Source organism: Bufo gargarizans, chromosome 4, assembly GCF_014858855.1.
Source record: "Bufo gargarizans isolate SCDJY-AF-19 chromosome 4, ASM1485885v1, whole genome shotgun sequence".
Lineage (NCBI taxonomy): Eukaryota > Metazoa > Chordata > Amphibia > Anura > Bufonidae > Bufo > Bufo gargarizans.
This window is the reverse complement of record NC_058083.1, coordinates 532,568,803-532,588,993: the sequence shown is the minus strand read 5'-3', so window position 1 is coordinate 532,588,993 and position 20,191 is coordinate 532,568,803. Positions and strand designations below refer to the sequence as shown.

Below are 20,191 nucleotides of genomic sequence, written 5' to 3'. Positions count from 1 at the left end.
CCTCCACCGCAGCTTCCACCTACACCGCCACATCCACTGCCTCCTCAACCTCATACTCCATATGGACCTCGTCCTCCTAGATCAAGATTGTTATTTTTTATCTTTATGTATTTTATGTTATTTTAAGTCATTTCCCTATCCACATTTGTTTGCAGAGCACTTGCCATGCCCTTACCCACAATTTGCTGGCATTTGCAGCCCTCTAGCCCTTTCAATGACATTTTTAGAGCCATTTCAGTGCTCGAAAGTTCGGGTCCCCATTGACATCAATGTGGTTCGGGGTCAAGTTCGGGTCCCCCAAAAATGGGGGAAAAATGCCCCTGCGTCTTATGGGGCGAATGCTGCCATTGTACATCGCAGTCTGTGATGTATCAGCTGGATGGGGGAGGGAGGAGGGGCCGGTGTCATGCAAATGCGGCGGGGCCGGTGTGGTCACTGTACTCCGGCCTCACCGCTCACTAACTTCCTTAATGCCTAAACCTTTTATAATAATAGCTTTCATTGAAGTTCCGATCCCCAGCCCCAGCTGTACTACTTACTAAATGTCCTGTAGCAGGCAGAGCAGGGCGGGCGGCCGGACGTAACTCACTGACGTCGCATGCCTGCGCCGCCTACTTCATTCAGTGAGTTACGGCCGGCCACCTGCTGTGCCTGCTACAGGACATTTAGTAAGTAGTACAGATGGGGCTGGGGATCGGAACTTCAATGAAAGTGTAACGGTCACGTACACACACACACACACACACACAGGGGGGAGGATAGTGACCACTGCACTCCACCCTCACCCCTGGCCCTGCCTACTTGCCTCACGAGTCCTGATGACGGGGGACAACTGGACGGCAGTCCCTAACTTAGGATACGTGCGGGTATAACAGACAAGACAAATACTGGATAGTGAACGGACCGGGTCAAAACCAAGAGGACAACGCAGAACAGAGGGTTAAGCAAAGAATGGTCAGGAGAAGCCGGGGTCATAAATACCAGGAGAGTCGAGAAGTACCAAAGGAGTCCGCAAAGAATAGTCAGGTGGAAGCCGAGGTCAAAATACCAGGAAGGATGCGCAGTACAGGAGGAGCAGGCAAAGGATCGTCAGGGAACAGGATCAGGTAAGTAAACAGGTATCCAACAAACGCCAGGAACCTAAATTAACAGGCAACCTGTGGCCAGCAGGCTGCCTGTATTTATAGTGGGGAGTGAGGGTCATGTGACGTGGCCAGCGTCACATGACCGACAGACAGACTAGTCGGGCACCGAGTGATCAGCTCGGCGCTCAAGGCAGACTTAGGAGCAGGGAGCCTCCCAGCTAGCAAAGCCGCCCTGGAAACGAGGTCAAACTCAGATCCTTGCTCCCGAAGCTAAGCAGCAGATCTGCGGCTAATGGGAGACCGAGTGCGCCTTCGGCACCCCGTTACAGAAAGCTATTATTATAAAATGTTTAGGCAATAAAGCAGTGAGTGAGCGGTGGGGCTGGAGTACAGTGACCGCACCGGCCCCACCGCATTTGCATGACACCGGCCCATCTGTATATTAGGGCATCTGTGGATGCCACTATTATGGGATGGGGGATATGTGGATGGCACGGTTATGGGGGGGGGGGGGAGATCTGTGGATGGCACGGTTATGGGGGGGGGGGAGATCTGTGGATGGCACTGTTATGGGGTGGGGGATCTGTGGGTGACACATATATAGCAGTGCCATCCACAGATCACCCCCCCCCATAACAGTGCCATCCACAGATCACCCCCTCCATAACAGTGCCATCCACAGATCACCCCCCATAACAGTGCCATCCACAGATCACCCCCCCCATAACAGTGCCATCCACAGATCACCCCCTCCATGACAGTGCCATCCACAGATCACCCCCTCCATAACAGTGCCATCCACAGATCACCCCCTCCATAACAGTGCCATCCACAGATCACCCCCTCCATAACAGTGCCCCCCTCAGATCCCCCCATAACAGTGCCATCCACAGATCCCCCATAGTAGTGTCATGCACAGACCACCATTAGTTCAAAACCAGCCAAAAGCACACCTTTTTGTTAAAAATATATTTTTTCTTATTTTCTTCCTCAAAAAGCTAGGTGCGTCTTATGGGCCGGTGCGTCTTATAGGGCGAAAAATACAGTAACCACGTGTCGGACCACTGCCGCTAAGGATAGGTCATCAATATTAAAATCCTAGAAAACCCCTTTAAGCTCATAAACCCTGATCATGACGGTTGGATGGCGAAACATTCAGGGGAACTTTAAGTTAAGTCTTTATTTTGACGTAAATTGAAAAGACTTGAGAATAAATAAGCTTACGCAGGCTAAGTGAATAAATATATTTACTAAATGTGATAAAAAATATAAAACAGACAAATCATATACAGACATAGGCGTGCGCACGGGGTGTGCCGGGTGTGCCTGGGCACACCCTAATCATCACCTCCGTGCTGCACTGCCATCTGCCAACTCCTGATGCGATCCTTCACTAGTGGTCTGAAGCCTATGAGACAGTAGAGCGCTAGAATGGATTTGCTCTAGGGAGGTATGATGTCGGGAAAGAGGCGGAGTCTCGTCATACAGGGGGCGGGGCCTCAAGATATGCCGGATATTGGAGAGAGGAGCAGAAGCCATAGGTAAGTCTGTGGAGGAGAAGAGTGACTGTTATATGGACTTGGGGGGGCTTTTTGCAGGGGCTGAAGGGAGGAGGAATAATCATTGTACACTGGAGACTGTTAGAGGGGTCTGAAGAGAGGGGGGTGAAGTGATATTATTTACATGGGACTGTATGCTGGAGAGGTTAAAGGCAGAGAGAGTGATGTATTTTACATGGGACTGTATGCTGGAGGGGCTGAAGGAAGGAGGGGTGATATTATTTTACATGGGGACTGTATGCTGGAGAGGCTAAAGGCAGAGAGAGTGATGTATTTTACATGAGACTGTATGCTGGAGGGGCTGAAGGCCGGAGGGGTGATATTATTTTACATGGGGACTGTATGCTGGAGGGGCTGAAGGCCGGAGGGGTGATATTATTTTACATGGGGACTGTATGCTGGAAGGGCTGAAGGCCGGGGGAGGTTTGTATTTTACATGGGACTGTATTTTGGAGGGGCTGAAGGCGGGGCGTGATGTATTTTACATGGGACTGTATGCTGAAGGAGCTCAAGGCAGGCAGCGAAGAGAGGAAGGGTGATATTATTTACATGGGACTGTATGTTGGAGGGGCTGAAGGCAAGGAGTGATGTATTTTACATGGGACTGTATGCTGGAGGGGCTAAAGAGCGCCATAATTATTACTATTCGGGCCATTCACACGTCCGTAGTGTTTTGCGGATCCGCAATACACCCGGCCGGCACCCCCATAGAACAGCCTATTTTTGTCCACAGCTGCGGACAAGAATAGCACATGTTCTATTTTTTTCCAGAGCCACGGACCGGAAGTTCGGCCGGCCGCTCCGGAAATGCGGATGCGAAGAGCACACTGTGTGCTTTCCGCATCCATTCCGTCCCCATAGAGAATGCATGGGCCCGCACCCATTCCACACAATTGCGCAATGGATGCAGACACATTTTGCGGACGTGTGAATGGAGCCTAATACAGAGGGGGCCATTATAATATTACAGGGAACCTGTCACCAGGATTTTGTGCATAGAGCTGGGGACATGGGCTGCTAGATGGCCACTAGCACATCTGCAGTACCCAGTCCCCAGAGCTCTCTGCGCTTTTATTGTGTTAAAAAACAGTTTTGATCCTTATGCAAATGACCGGATATGAGTCCTGTATTCGGAGATAAGTCAAGCGGAAAGGAGCCCATCACCGCCCCGCGTCCTCCGAATCTCCTCCTTGCTGGCTGACGTCACAGAGCTGGAGCGCCGAAATCTCGCGATGCGCGAGCTAGCGCATGCGTAGTTCGTTCCCTGTGCTGATGCCTGTACAGGGAATAAACATGATGCCGACACTGCGCATGCGCTAGCTCGCGCATCACGCGATTTCGGCGCTCCAGCTCTGTGACGTCAGCCAGCAAGGAGGAGATTCGGAGGACGCGGGGCGGTGCTGGGCTCCTTTCCCCTTGACTCATCTCCGGATACAGGACCCATATCCGGTCATTTGCATATGGATCAAAACTGTTCTTTAACACAATAAAAGCGCAGAGAGCTCTGGGGACTGGGTATTGCGGATGTGCTAGCGGCCATCTAGCAGCCCATGTCCCCAGCTCTATGCACAAAATCCTGGGGACAGGTTCCCTTTAAGAATAATAATAACACAGAGGGGCCAGTATATATTATAATTACACAGAGGGCATTATACTTCTGGGCACTACGGGTGGAGGGGAGGTCTGTTATCTGAGGATGATAGTAAAGTGAGGAATCTAACCATTTTTCTGTGAAACTCTGCAGAGTCGCGGCTGAAAGAAGGTATCATGGCGGTCTTATGTCCGAATGAAGACGTTGAGGAAGGTCTACATGACAGGAGATGTCACTGGAGGTAACAGGTATGTGCTGCTGTACTCTACTGTATAGTGTGTACCATTATATGTAATGCCCATCCACATATCTGTTTAGGGGGGGGTGGCTATAGGATTTGGCCCACACTGCCGAAGCCTGCCCCCCGACTTCAGGTCACACTGTACGTGTTCTGAATTCTGGGGCCTCACACCCATCTACTACATTATCTGTACTCACAGAGTTACCACTGTGTTATCTGTGGTATTACATAGGACTGCAGGTGACATCTGCTACATTATCTGTACTCAGTTATCACTGTGTTATCTGTGGTGTTTCATAGGACTGTAGGTGACAGGTACTGCATTATTTGTAAAAAGGGGCGTGTTCACAGGTTGGGGGGGGGGGCAATACTTGGCTTGCCCCGGGTGCTGGCAACCCACGCTACGCCACTGGAACTCTGCCCTGTATGTTCCCTGCTGCTTGCTACCCCTCCTCAATTACACCTCTGTATAATGTACCCTGATACCCCTCAGTTATATGATACCGTATAACTGAGGGGTATCAGGGTAAATTACAGGGGGTAATATAACTGAAGGATCAGGGTAAATTATAAAGGGGGTAAAACTAAGGGGTATTAGGGCTACATTATTATACAGGGGTAATATAACTGAGGAGGGCTATCTCAGGCGACATAAGTTATATTACCCCTGTATAATGTCCCTGATAGCCCTCCTCAGTTATATTACTCCTGTATAATTTACTCTGATAGCCCTTAGTTATATTACCCCTGTATAATAATCTACCCTGATACCCCTTAGTGTATTTGTGTGTGTGTATATATATATATATATATATATATATACATACATACACACGCGCGCGCGGCGTGTGTTTGTGCTTTAGGGTGCACACCCTAATGCAATAGGCTGCGCACGCCTATGTATACAGAATACTAAAAGTAAATAATCACTGGCCTGTAACACTATACAATATCTCCTGTCGCCATGTAGTCGCACATGGCCGACACCCCATGGTGATAAGAAACAGAGACAGATCTACAACATTCTACCTGGATGATGTTCAATGGAGTTCCCATTAACTGTCGTTCACAAGGTTTATCCCTTTCAGCCTCTCCCCCTAAGGACGTCCAGTGTGCGGCACGCAGGGCAGAGATAATCACTAGTGTTGATCGCAAATTTTTATCGCAAATTAAGGCACTTCAAGAATTCGTGAAAATCTAGACTATAGTGCTATATCTTCGTAATCACGAATATTCTAGTTTTTTTCCATCAGTCCCCATGTGATCCCTCACTGCTTCTTGCTTGTGGGCCATTGAGAAGGCTGCGATAGCTTTGTCTGAGCTTAGCAACATCCCTAACAAGCAATAGGAAAGTTGCCGACCCCTTACTATATAAGAACCTCCCCAGCAGCCATTTTCTGCTGTTTTTCTGCAGTTCTGATAGAGAGAGCAGTGTCATTGCTGTGCTCTGCGCTTTGCTGAGTCATTACATTAGACAGTTAGCTCCTATATATAATACAGATAGTTAGTGGGAAGATAGTGATATCGTGGAGCTGACAGCTTCCAGTGCAGGGTGTTATTTCTCTGCTGTCCATACATACATGCTACAGACATAGTGCTGTCATGTCACAACAATACTTAGTGCACCAGTCAGTAATCAAAGTACATGTAGATGGGTCCGCGCTAGGTTTCCACAGGCAGGAGTTTCACTCACAGGAAGATTCTATGGAGATTCCACGATATCACCAGTGCATCTCCAATATCAATCTCAATACCGACCAGCAAATTTTTTTCTCTCCTTCAGGAGAAACAGAACATAGTGCAATACTCAGGGTGTTTAATATTCAGTAAGGTTTATTGTACTTACAAACATCCATTGGTAAAAAGCGTATATAGATGCCCGACCCGGGTTTCGCCTTAGCTTCATCTGGGGCGTTACAAACTAATCAGCCGAAGCTGTGTTTTTATCCCTCCCAACTCTGATGTCATATCCGGTTTCCCGAATCAGGATTCATATATAATCATATAAATTCATATCGATAAAACATTTGATTAGTTAAAATATCGATAAAACATTTTAATATTTAACCACCTCAGCTCCCCTAGCTTAAAAACCCTTAATGACCAGACCACTTTTTACAATTCTGCACTACACTACTTTCACCGTTTATTGCTCGGTCATGCAACTTACCACCCAAATTAATTTTACCTCCTTTTCTTCTCACTAATAGAGCTTTCATTTGGTAGTATTTCATTGCTGCTGACATTTTTACTTTTTTTGTTATTAATCGAAATTTAACGAACTTTTTGAAAAAAAATGACATTTTTCACTTTCAGTTGTAATTTTTTTTTTTTTAAAACGACATCTATATATACATTTTTCTCAAAATTTATTGTTCTACATGTCTTTGATAAAAAAAAAATGTTTGGGTAAAAAAAAATGGTTTGGGTAAAAGTTATAGCGTTTACAAACTATGGTACAAAAATGTGAATTTCCGCTTTTTGAAGCAGCTCTGACTTTCTGAGACCTGTCATGTTTCCTGAGGTTCTACAATGCCCAGACAGTAGAAAAACCCCACAAATAACCCCATTTCGGAAAGTAGACACCCTAAGGTATTTGCTGATGGGCATAGTGAGTTCATAGAACTTTTTATTTTTTGTCACAAGTTAGCGGAAAATTATGAATTTTTTTTTTCCTTACAAAGTCTCATATTCCACTTACTTGTGACAAAAAAATAAAAACTTCCATGAACTCACTATGCCCAACATGAAATACCTTGGGGTGTCTTCTTTCCAAAATGGGGTCACTTGTGGGGTAGTTATACTGCCCTGGCATTTTAGGGGCCCAAATGCACGTGAAGTAGTTTGAAATAAAAATGTGTAAAAAATGGCCTGTGAAATCCTAAAGGTGCTCTTTGGAATGTGGGCCCCTTTGCCCACCTAGGCTGCAAAAAAGTGTCACACATGTGGTATCGTCGTACTCAGGAGCAGTTGGGGAATGTGTTTTGGGGTGTATTTTTACATATACCCATGCTGGGTGAGATAAATATCTTGGTCAAATGCCAACTTTGTATAAAAAAAGGGAAAAGTTGTCTTTTGCCGAGATATTTATCTCACCCAGCATGGATATATGTAAAATGACACCCCAAAACACATTCCCCAACTTCTCCTGAGTACGACGATACCAGATGTGTGACACTTTTTTGCAGCCTAGGTGGGCAAAGGGGCCCACAATCCAAAGAGCATCTTTCAGATTTCACAGGCCATTTTTTACAGATTTTGATTTCGAACTACTTCTCACGCATTTGGGCCCCTAAAATGCCAGGGCAGTATAACTACCCCACAAGTGACCCCATTTTGGAAAGAAGACACCCCAAAGTATTTTGTGATGGGCATAGTGAGTTCATAGAAGTTTTTATTTTTTGTCACAAGTTAGTGGAATATGAGACTTTGTAAGAAAAAAAAACAAAAAACATCATTTTCCGCTAACTTGTGACAAAAAATAAAAAATTCTAGGAACTCGCCATGCCCCTCACAGAATACCTTGGGGTGTCTTCTTTCCAAAATGGGGTCACTTGTGGGGTAGTTATACTGCCCTGGCATTTTAGGGGCCCTAATGCGTGAGAAGTAGTTTGAAATCAAAATCTGTAAAAAATGCCCTGTGAAATCCGAAAGGTGCTCTTTGGAATGTGGGCCCATTTGCCCACCTAGGCTGCAAAAAAGTGTCACACATCTGGTATCGCCGTACTCAGGAGAAGTTGGGGAATGTGTTTTGGGGTGTCATTTTACATATACCTATGCTGGTATGACAAAGTTGGCATTTGACCAAGATATTTATCTCACCCAGCATGGGTATATGTAAAATGACACCCCAAAATACATTGCCCAACTTCTCCTGAGTACGGAGATACCACATGTGTGACACTTTTTTGCAGTCTAGATGCGCAAAGGGGCCCAAATTCCTTTTAGTAGGGCATTTTTAGACATTTGGATCCCAGACTTCTTCTCACACTTTAGGGCCCCTAAAATGCCAGGGCAGTATAAATACCCCACATGTGACCCCATTTTGGAAAGAAGACACCCCAAGGTATTCAATGATGGGCATGGCGAGTTTATCGAAAAAAATAATTTTGGCACGAGTTAGCGGAAATTTATTTTTTTGTTTTTTTTCTCACAAAGTCTCCCTTTCCGCTAACTTGGGACAAAAATTTCAATCTTTCATGGACTCAATATGCCCCTCACGGAATACCTTGGGGTGTCTTCTTTCCGAAATGGGGTCACATGTGGGGTATTTATACTGCCCTGGCATTTTAGGGGCCCTAAAGCGTGAAAAGAAGTCTGGAATATAAATGTCTAAAAAGTTTTTCGCATTTGGATTCCGTGAGGGGTATGGTGAGTTCATGTGAGATTTTATTTTTTGACACAAGTTAGTGGAATATGAGACTTTGTAAGAAAAAAATTAATAAAAAAATTTCCGCTAACTTGTGCCAAAAAAATGTCTGAATGAGGCCTTACAGAGGGGTGATCAATGACAGGGGGTGATCAGGGAGTCTATATGGGGTGATCACCACCCTGTCATTGATCACCACCCTGTAAGGCTCCATTCAGAGGTCCGTATGTGTTTTGCGGATCCATGGATCGGATCCGCAAAACACATACGGACGTCTGAATGGAGCCTTACAGGGGGGTGATCAATGACAGGGGGGTGATCAGGGAGTGTTAATGGGGTGATCACCCCCCTGTCATTGATCACCCCCCTGTAAGGCTCCATTCAGACGTCCGTATGTGTTTTGCGGATCCGATCCATGTTTTTCTTCCGATATTATTTTCACCAATTTCCCTTCTTTGATCTTGAAGTACCTCCTCATTGTAAACCTTTTCTTTAAACCTTTCAAGAATGATATTACTCTGTGTCTCATAGTCAGCCTGATGGGAGCAATTCCTTTTTATGCGCTGGAACTGACTCTTGGGGACCCCCTGTAACCATGGGCTATAATGACAGCTGGTAGCATCAATATAGCCATTCCTGTCTGTGGGTTTGAAGAAGGTTTTGGTTGTCGATGGATATTTCCAAATCGAGGAAATTAACCCTGATTTTACTACTCTCTTTCGTAAATTTTATGTTCCATTGATTATTGTTGATGTACTGGATAAACACCATTAGAGAGGACTCGTCACCTTTCCAGATACACAGACAATCATCAATGTATCTTCTCCAAAGAATCAACATTCCTCCTGCTTCTATTTTTTGTATAATTGGGGTGATAATTTTTTTTCCCCAATAAGACATAAAAAGATTGGCGAAACTGGGAGAGAATCTACATCTGAATATAGATGAAGTATTCAACACAAAAAAAGAGATTCATCAGTCCAATGACATTGATGTTGTGTTTATTGAATTGCAACACATGATTTGCAAAGAAATTAGGACCATATGGGATGTTATCTCACTGGAAAAATTCCTTGTGGAAGAAAGAATCCCAGATGGTCTCAGGTGGCAACTCCCATTTAACTCTGATGATGATGAGGATTTAAATGATTGGGAGAAATTTGTCAATAGCTGTGGTTTAAATGAAATCAGGTTCAAACTCACAGTATCATGCAACAAAATAGATAGCATTAAAACCAAGCTCTTGCCATTTAAAGATATGGAAGAATATAAAGAACTTTCATATAAATGTCAGAAAGAGATTCTAAAGGTTGAACAAGATGTCAAAAAGAAAAAACAGAAAAAATATGTGAAAGTAAATGAAGATTACTATAACAATAAGGTTTACAAATGTCGGGATAATAAAATAGGAGGAGGAGAGGAGAAACACAAACAGGAGGATATCTCAGATACCTCTGCCAATTTTGGAAAAACTAGCAAACAGGTGTATGAAAATAGGAGAAGACAACGGGATATGCCAGATCATATAATGGTGCAGCCGTTGCCACCCCAACATGACACAGGGAGAGGCAGGTTTAGACATCAACATTATGGATCCAGATCCCCGTATGCACCTAAATATGGATATAACTACCATCAATATTAAAAGAGAAAAATGGTCAGCAGCACTCTACATCAATATTATCCGCGACGTAATGCATATACCCAACCCCCAAATGTGCTGGTCGGTATCGGGATTGATATTGGAGATGCACTGGTGATATCGTGGAATCTCCATAGAATCTTCCTGTGAGTGAAACTCCTGCCTGTGGAAACCTAGCGCGGACCCATCTACATGTACTTTGGTTGTCTTTCTGGAGAAGGGACTTACTCCTTTTTTTGGGGACTGCTGCTTTAACCGCTTCTGATATCGCACAGAAGCTTTCTTTGTGTCTTACACCGGTCAGTAATAACTACTCAGACCTGATAAAATGCGAAGTTGCACGTATTGCGCAAATACATTTGCGCATCATTAGTGCCGATTTGCGCAATCGCGAATATATTGGAACTCTCTATCTGCATATAAAGCAGCTTGGAAAATGTAGCAATAGTGAGCCACGCCTGTACTGCACGCTCAGTATGCGCATATTACATTGCCGATTTTCGCAATCAAGAAATAGATCATGAATTCTCGAATTTGCTAATTTATTGCGAATATTCGGACAAAAATACGCAAAATATCGGAAATACGAATATTGCCTATGCTGCTCATCACTAATAATCACTCAGGAATGCAGCCTTCTCAGTACAATGGGGGGTACGTGCATGTTATCTAACGATCCCTGACTCACCACATTACAAGGAATATCATTACAAAAAGGTGATATAATATTTAATGGGGACAGAACCAATCAGTACTTCATTATGTATGTAAAATACTCTTAAGTTACAAAACAGTCTTTTAAAAAAAAAAAACATTTTCCCTTACTGTGTGATATCATTGGCGGTGTTGTACTGCAGGCGCCCTGTCACCAGCCATATAGCCAGGACTGTGAGTGAAACAATAAAGGGGTTGTGCAGCAATATATATTGATGATCTATCCTCAGGGCATCAATATCAGATTGGCAGGGGTACGACAGCCGGCACCCCCACTGATCAGCTGTTTGAAGAGGAGGCAGCTGCAAGTGAATGGAGAGAGTACCTGATCGGTGACATCGGCTCAGAGTTAGATATGACGAATACACAGATTATGATTAGATAGCGATCGGCTCCCGGTTTTGGCGCTCTCAGATGCCATTGTCACATTTGACCACAGCATCTGGGAGAGCTAAAACTGGGAGCCGCGAGCTTCCCGGACTGGGCCACCGTCCCCTGGCTGACATCAAGGAAGGAGTCCCATACTAGTAATAGGCCCGAGCCTTCACAAGGCTTCCAGCTCAATTACTAGTATATTCCAATGCTGGCCTGCAGGAGGCAGCATTGCATTGCAATATATTGCATCTTGTATATGCATAGATATCCATTACCGAATAGAAGTGGCAATTTAATGATTGCTTGTTATAGTTACTTTGGGTGATTTGAAAAGAGTTTGAAGAAAGTTTGAAAAAAAATAAAGAAATTTAAAATTTAAATCACCTGCTTCCCTTAGAATAAAAAAAAGTAATCAATAAAAAAATGAAACATCATGGGCATCGCCAAGTCTAAAAACACTAGTACTATGGGGGGGGTGTGACCGACTTCCGGTATGAGCGCACGCTTCTGAGCGCCGCTCCGAGACCAGACTATAATCCTCATCAATCCTGTCTGCTAATCAGCCGTAAACATTGAGTGGCAAGTCCAGAAACGAAAGGGGAGCACCCGGAGGAACAAAATGAGCCCAAGCAAGGGGCAGGCGGCGGCGGAGCGGCTTAAGGAGTATGCAAGAGCCGAGTCACAGCATGGCGCCGCAACTTCCTCCAACGTGCGCACACACGCGACCCGCGGGAACCCGTCCCTGCAGCAAGATCCCCAGAGTGAGGAAGAGCCAGAACTCTCACCTAAAGCAGCCCATGAACAGCTGCTCACGGCGATCTCCATGTGCCAGACCTCCCTCACAAGTAAGATTGAGGAGGTGAAAGTGGACGTCGGGCTCCTCAGGCATGATGTGCAGCAGCTGAGGGAGAGGGCAAGAGAAACGGAGCACAGGGTGTCCGAGCTGGAAGATATCACTAGACCCATGCAAGTCAAACTTTCAGATTTAGAACAGAAAGTTCAACTATGGCAGCAAAAGTGCGACGATTTAGAGAATAGATCGAGACGCAACAATATCCGAATACTAGGCCTTCCGGAAAAGGCTGAAGGTAGTGATCCGGCGTCCTTCATAGAAAATTGGTTCAAATCTACGTTCCCAGGGGCTGCGTTTTCAGCAATGTATGCTGTAGAGAGGGCCCATAGAGTCCCAGCCAGGCCTCCCCCACCGGGGGCCCCCCCCAGACCCCTGCTAGCCAGACTCCTGAATTGGAAGGACAGAGATATGCTGCTTAATCTAGCCAGAACAGCGCAGAACCTGTCTCACAACAATGCCAGGATTTCTCTATTTCCTGATTTTTCGGCGGAGCTACAGAAAAAAAGATCTACCTTTGTGGCGGTCAAGAGGAAGCTGCGTGAGATGAATGTCCAGTACTCCATGTCGTATCCTGCACGGCTCCGGATTGTGGATGGCGGGAAATCCTTGTTCTTCACGGATCCGAGAGAAGCCGATGAGTGGGCAGCTGGCAGACCGAGACTTAGGCCTGAGTAGCCTCGAGATCTTCGCGCCGTTTACCTATCATGAGTGGATCTGGGATGGACGCTGCCCTGTGTTGTTGCTTAGAGCTGGACTCCGCTTGTGGTAGCATGTCATGGGTATCGTATAACTGCCACGTTTCTTTTCAGAGATATGCTGAGTGACTACTCAATTGAAATGTTTAGTTTCTGCACTAGTATTAGTGATTATCGGGCTGTTTAGCAGAGCATGATCAAGGGTCCCACCCGGAGATTACCTGCACTGGGTTAACATCCATTTACACCGTGCAGGTGCCCGTACACACGGTCATCAAAAAGCAGGCCCTGTCCTGCTAATTGCCAGTGGTTTATATGTTCAGATATTTTTATTTTTCCTGTTCCCTTTTTTTTTTTTTTTTCTATGTTTGCTGTTGTGGTACATACAATTTCTATGGTACGGTGTGTAGCAGGCATGCAGGAGGAGAGGCAGAGTGGAACGCTCCGTCAATATTCTCACAGCGACATCATTATGCATTTTATGGATTTTAGGATAGAATGGCAGCTCTAAAAGTAATGTCCTGGAACGTTAGGGGCCTGGGAGGTCCCAGGAAGAGAATAGCAGTGTTTTCACATGTGCGTCGGTTTGCTCCACATATCCTGGGCCTGCAAGAGACCCATCTGACGATAGAAACGGGTAACAGAATAAAGAAGCCGTGGGTGCAGTGGAGCGCCAATGCATATGGGAACTCATACTCTAGAGGGGTAGCGGTCCTAGTGCATAGTAGCCTTAGGTGGGAATTGCAGAGGTCTGTTGTAGATCCGGACGGACGGTTCATATTTCTGTATGCTTATATCAACTGCACCCCATACATCATCATTAATGTGTATAATCCTCCACCAGCCAGCACTTCTGTCCTACAGGCAGTAGTGAGTTTTGTTGTACAGTACCCGAATGTTAGACTGTTATGTATGGGAGATTTTAATATGCTAATGAACTCAGACCTAGACAAGTTCCGGGACCCAGCAAGAGTGGAGATTTCCACTAGGTCCACATCAGCACTGCATAGAGTAGCTACTGAGATGGGATGGCTCGACCTGTGGCGGGAGAGACACCCCCTGGTGGTGCAGTACTCGTGCTTCACCCCTTCTAGGGGTGCATTGTCTAGGATAGATTACATCATGGGTAATGCACTGTCTCTTACTGATCTGGAAAGTATTGAGTACTGCCCGCAGGGGCCTTCTGATCACGCTCCTCTGGTAGCTAGACTCTCCCTCGCGGATGGGCGGGAGACTGGGAATAAGATGCGTATACACCCCTTCTGGCTAACTCTGATGGGCTCTAATGACCGGATCCCGGATCAACTCCATATGTTTTTTGAGGTGCAGGGGGATACCACTGATGAGTTACTGATATGGGAAACGTTGAAAGCTTACCTGAGGGGGTGTATTAAGTCATCAATAGCATTTATTAAGAAAGAATCTCACCGCACGGAAATTGGGCTTCAGGAAGCTTGTAAGGCGGCTGAAGCTGCTTTCACTGACAACCCCTCCGAGGTAAACAGGTTAGATTGGCTCCTTAAAGGGCGGCAATATATGCAACACCTGCAGGTGAAGAGCGACCGAAAACTCTTTTTTCTAAAACAACAGTCATTTGAGCAGGGGGGACAGGCAGGTAAGTTACTCGCCCATATTGCTAGAAACAATGCCTCGGCCCCGCCAGTTCTCCGTATCAAGGGGACAGATGGCGAGATAAAGGAAAAGTCATCAGATATTATTGTTAGATTCCAGGAATTCTATCAAGACTTATATAGCTCAGCTGTGCAGTATTCACCCCAGGAGCTCGCAGATTACCTACAGGAGGTGACCCACCCCCAACTGTGTACTGCAGATAGGGACATGCTAGAGGGGGACTTCACACTAGATGAGATTCAGGAAGCTATGAGAGGTCTGACGACTGGCAAGGCTCCCGGCCCGGATGGAATTCCGATTGAGGTGTACAACAGATAAAGTGCTATTTTGGCTCCCAGAATGAAAATCATGCTACAAGCGGCTAAAACCCAGCAGAAACTCCCGGACTCCTTTTATGATGCCACCATAGTGGTAATTCTGAAACCAGATAAGGACCCACTGGAATGTGGCTCGTACAGGCCTATATCCTTACTGAATCTGGACTATAAAGTTCTTACGAAAATAATCGCCAATAGACTAAATAGGGTAGTCGCCTCTGTTGTACACCTGGACCAATCTGGATCATACCTGGGAGATCCACATCCAATAATATTAGAAGGGCGCAAGTTATCACGCAATTGGGTAGAGCTCTAGATAAACCATGGGTCTTGGCTTCTCTGGATACGGCCAAGGCCTTTGACTCGGTGGAGTGGCCGTATTTACTGGAAGTGTTAGGCTGCTTCGGTTTTGGCCCGGTATTCATCAAATGGGTGCAGATGTTATATAAACAGCCTAGAGCTAATGTACTAGTGAATGGAGCACTCTCAGATTACTTTGAGCTAGCTAGAGGGACAAGGCAAGGGTGTCCTCTATCGCCCCTACTGTTTGCAGTCGCAATAGAACATCTAGCAATTAGACTGAGACAGGACGAGATCTATAGAGGTATCTCCTTAGAGGATAGAGAGGATAGGGTTGGTCTCTACGCTGACGACCTGATCCTTTTTATGGACAGCGCGGAACAGTCACTACCCAGAGCGATTGAGTTGATCGAAAATTTTGGTCGTTTCTCTGGATTGCATATTAATTGGTCCAAGTCAGCTCTAATGCCCCTCAAGCCTGAGGGCTGGCACACAATATATTACAATCTCCCGGTGGTTGATAGGTTTAAATACCTAGGTATTATAATAACTAGGGACCCTCCCCTGGCGTACACCTTGAACACGGAGCCCTTAATCTCCATATTTAATGAGAAGTTTGCGACATGGCAAACCCTTCCTATTTCACTGATGGGACGTTTGAATCTCATTAAGATGGTCCTCCTTCCTAAGGCCTTATATGTTTTAGAACATGCGAGCACGACCGTTCCAAGAAAGTTCTTTGACCGTCTCCACTCCATGATGTCAGCTTTCATCTGGGGGAAGGCTAGAAGGAAACTGGCGATCCGCACTTTGCAGAGGCCTAAGCTGCAGGGGGGAGCGGCACTACCAGATCTGTTATATTTATACTTATATTTCCTAGCGGGACAGCTGCGGTACCTTGTCACTTGGGTGTCCTCACAGCCCTTACCCAATACGGAGTTCTATCTGCAGAACCTCCTTCAGCTGCACTCTTTATGGCCAGTTCTGGAAGGTATCAGCCTGTTCCATGGGAAAACCCTCCCGATACACAGGCTTGCCCACCAAGTCTGGGAAGCAGCCAAGTTAAAACACTACACTGATATTCCGGACTTAATACCCTTGTGGGATAATCCTATGTTCCAGCATCTAATTGGGCATGAGGGAGCTCCGATGTGGAAGGAACATGGAATCCTGACACTAGGAGATTTATACGAGGGGGGTTCCTTGAGATCCTACTCTCAGATTCAGGAAAAATTTGGTAGCCCACGACACATGTTTTTCAGATACTTACAGATTAGACATGCCCTATCTGCACAGTTTGGCAAGGGATCTAAAAGGATTTCTAATTACCCCCTGATTGGAGTGCTATCCACACAAGGCCCTAGAGGTCTAATATCGGCTATCTACACGCACCTCATAACCACGAAGATGGATATACCCCCTCTGATTGTTGAGGATAAATGGAGAGAATGCATCCCGTCTCTTTCTGGAACGGAATGGGGCGAGGCGCTAGCGGCTCCTACAAGAGTATCCCCCTCAGTCAATAATAAGATGATACAATTACACATTTTGCATAGAAGCTATCTTACTCCTAGTAGATTGTTTAAAATGGGTAGGTCTGAGAGTGATAGTTGTCTAAGATGTCACCAAGCTGGTGCCAATTTCTGGCACATGATGTGGGGCTGTAGACTCATTCAAAACTTCTGGAAAGATGTGACGTCTTTACTGTCGGATCTAGTACCGGGACGGGTCCCCCTTTGCCCCAAGATGTGCTTGTTAGGAATCATAGACGAGGAACAGTGGTCTCACCATCATAGGATATTTCTGGAGGAAACCTTATTTTTGGCCAGGAAGGCTATAGCCCTTCGGTGGATGGCTGATAGAGTGACTAATGTCAACCATTGGAAACGAGTGGTAAATCAGGTTATCCCATTGGAGAAAGTAGTATATATTCATAGGGGATGCCCCCAGAAATTTGAGAAAGTCTGGGGGGAATGGTGCGCATCCGCAGATACACTGAGCTCCTGATGAGATTGAGTGAGCTTATGCAGTGAGTGAAGGGGAACGTGAGGTGCTTCTATAGTAAATATCCACCTGGGATAGTATTCCTGTCATGGTAGGCTGGAGAATTGGATATGAATCCTTGCCGATGCCTGTAGGAGGGCATGCTGCGCTTCTGGGAAATTGTACTTTTTGAAATGAATAATGTACCACAGAATGTTTCGTATTGTTTTACTTTATTTCTGTTTTGTTTTTATGCCAAGCTGTGCATTGACGCTATGCTCTTTGTCTATTGAGTTCATTGATATGCTGAAATGTCATGTACTTTAACGATGCACATTTATACTCCAATAAAACGAGTTTAAAAAAAAAAAACACCTGTACTATAAAAATAATACAAATACAGTGCAAATAACACCTAATAATAATAACACCCCATGGGTCCATATACTACAGGTTTATAACTGAGGCCGATCGTATCATGTGACCTTTACTCAGAAACGGCATTTACCCTCCAGTCTTTTTGTGATTGTTTCTGTCCATATTGGGTCACATTGTACCGGTGCCGAGGAAGATGATGAATATATTGGGGCACTATATCCAGGAGGAGGAGGTTTCTCTGAACTTCCGATCAGATTTCCCATTAATAAAGACATTTACAGTCAAATGAGATTTATGAAAGGTTCTTACCATTCGCGGACACTGATCCGGGTTTTTTGAGCTCACTCGTCGTTCCACCTGAACTTTCCTGCAGTAAAGATCCCACATTAAAGACATGAGAAAACAGAAAACTATACTGCACTGCTAGCTTATCTTATATCCAGGCGGAGATCAAACACCCCTAGAAGACATGAACCTTTCTGCCCTGAAGAAGAAGGATCTCCTCACGTGGTGATCAGACAGGATCAACATTCAGACAAGTATCTTACACACATGAAATGTGACATTTTTCTGCATGAAATGACCTGATCCTATCCCGGAGAGGACGCTGAGCTCACCACCTCCAGTTCTTACATTATTGTATGGTAAAAAGCCTGTCATTGCTTCTGGAGACTGAACCTTATATCCACTTGCTCTCGTCCTTTGTGGTGACCTGATTCTAGATGAGAAGGTAATAATGTTTTGCATAAGCAGGAAGATTCTGTCCCTGATGAGTCAGTCACTGACTGTTAATACAGGACAGTATCTGCTGTAGATGCAGCTGACTGGCATTGTGCTGTCATTTAGGCTATGACTTACATCTACTCTGCAGGACTTTACTTTTACCCACATTAAATCTCAGCTGCCAAGTGGATGTCCAAACAGGAGAACAGTTAATACAATATTTTATGACACCAGAAACCATTTGTAGCCAACAACAAGATGCAATGGAGCCTACAGTATACTCCACTGCTGCTGGGGTTCCGGCATATGAGGAAGCAAAGAAAATCAGCTGCGGAAGCAGCAAAGAGCAATGGCCCCAAAGTAACCCAGAATGTCTGTAAGTGACAGTGTGTGTGTACTGTATATACTGTATAAATACCATGCACCTTAAGGATCCTCTGATGTCACGGGGTCACATGACATTCTCAAGTGACGTGACTCTGAAGCAGGTGCAGGCTTATGTGGCAGGAAGACCCTTTCATACACTTAGGAGGAGTTTGAGCCAGTGCTGTTTTGAAGCACAAATTTGTGTGTGGAGAGATGGCAAAAGACGGCGACCTGTGTACTGGTGGGGGTTGGGGGAGATGTCCACCTGCCATTTCTAGTTATGCCTCTGACATCAGTCTGTAGAGGATAGGTAGAAACCTCAGCTGCACTTACTTGATGATCCAGTGGGACATTGTGCTTTACCTGTGGACAGTCCTGGGAATACAGAGGACTGGGACATCTCTCTGGTGGATTTCTCTGACTGGATCCATCTGTAGAAAATACACACAGTGACTGAATACATTGTCTATATGTGATGATCAGATGATGCGGAATCTGACTCTCAGAACTGTTCTCATCTGAACAGTCATGAAAGGGATCCTCTTACTCGGTGATGTGAGGGACTGGTGATTCTCCATCATGACGTCCTTGTACATATCCTTATGTTCTTCTAAATACTTCCACTCCTCCATGGAGAAATAGACAGCGACATCCTGACACCTTATAGGAACCTGACAACACAAGGACACAGTCATTACCACACCCCTCCCTTGGCGTTATTGTATAATGTCCCAGCATTCCCAGCAGCGCTCACCTCTCCGCTCAGCAGCTCAGTGATCCTGGTGGTAAGTTCCAGGATCTTCTGCTCATGTATCAGGGAATGAGGTGGAGGCTCGGTGATGGGGCTCTGGGTCCTGCTCCATCCTCCTGACACACGGGGTGTCACACACTCACCAGACGACTTCTTCACTACTGTGTAATCCTGTGTATGGGGAGACGCCGATCACTACAGAGATTCTAAGAATCCTTCACCTTTCCAGACATTTCCCTGGTTTATTACTAGAGATAAGAGTGACGTCATTTGAGACTCTCACCTCTCCAGTTATCAAGGAGATGATCTCCAGGGTGAGGTCTAATATCATTGCAGCCATGTGGTCTCTGTCCTTGTACAGATCCTTGTGTTCTTCTAAATACTCCCACTCCTCCATAGAGAAATAGACAGCGACATCCTGACACCTTATAGGAACCTGACAACACAAGGACACAGTCATTACCAGACCCATCCCTTGGCGTTATTGTATAATGTCCCAGCATTCCCAGCAGCGCTCACCTCTCCGCTCAGCAGCTCAGTGATCCTGGTGGTAAGTTCTAGGATCTTTTGCTCATGTATCAGGGAATGAGGTGGAGGCTCGGTGATGGGGCTCTGGG

General features: G+C 45.6%; 1 protein-coding gene across 1 annotated transcript in view; it reads right to left on the bottom strand.

Moving 5' to 3' along the window:
* The window catches only part of LOC122934751 (gastrula zinc finger protein XlCGF26.1-like), a 28,266-nt gene extending 8,120 nt beyond the window's left edge, over nucleotides 1-20,146 (bottom strand). The window contains exons 1-4 of the mRNA XM_044290435.1: nucleotides 20,094-20,146; nucleotides 19,371-19,494; nucleotides 19,157-19,254; nucleotides 18,044-18,101 (exon numbers count right to left, since the gene is read on the bottom strand). Of these exons, the coding sequence (XP_044146370.1) occupies nucleotides 18,044-18,101; nucleotides 19,157-19,254; nucleotides 19,371-19,455 (241 nt within the window). The 5' untranslated portion in view covers nucleotides 19,456-19,494; nucleotides 20,094-20,146. The remainder of the gene's footprint in view (nucleotides 1-18,043; nucleotides 18,102-19,156; nucleotides 19,255-19,370; nucleotides 19,495-20,093) is intronic.
* Between the last annotated feature and the right edge of the window lie 45 nt (nucleotides 20,147-20,191).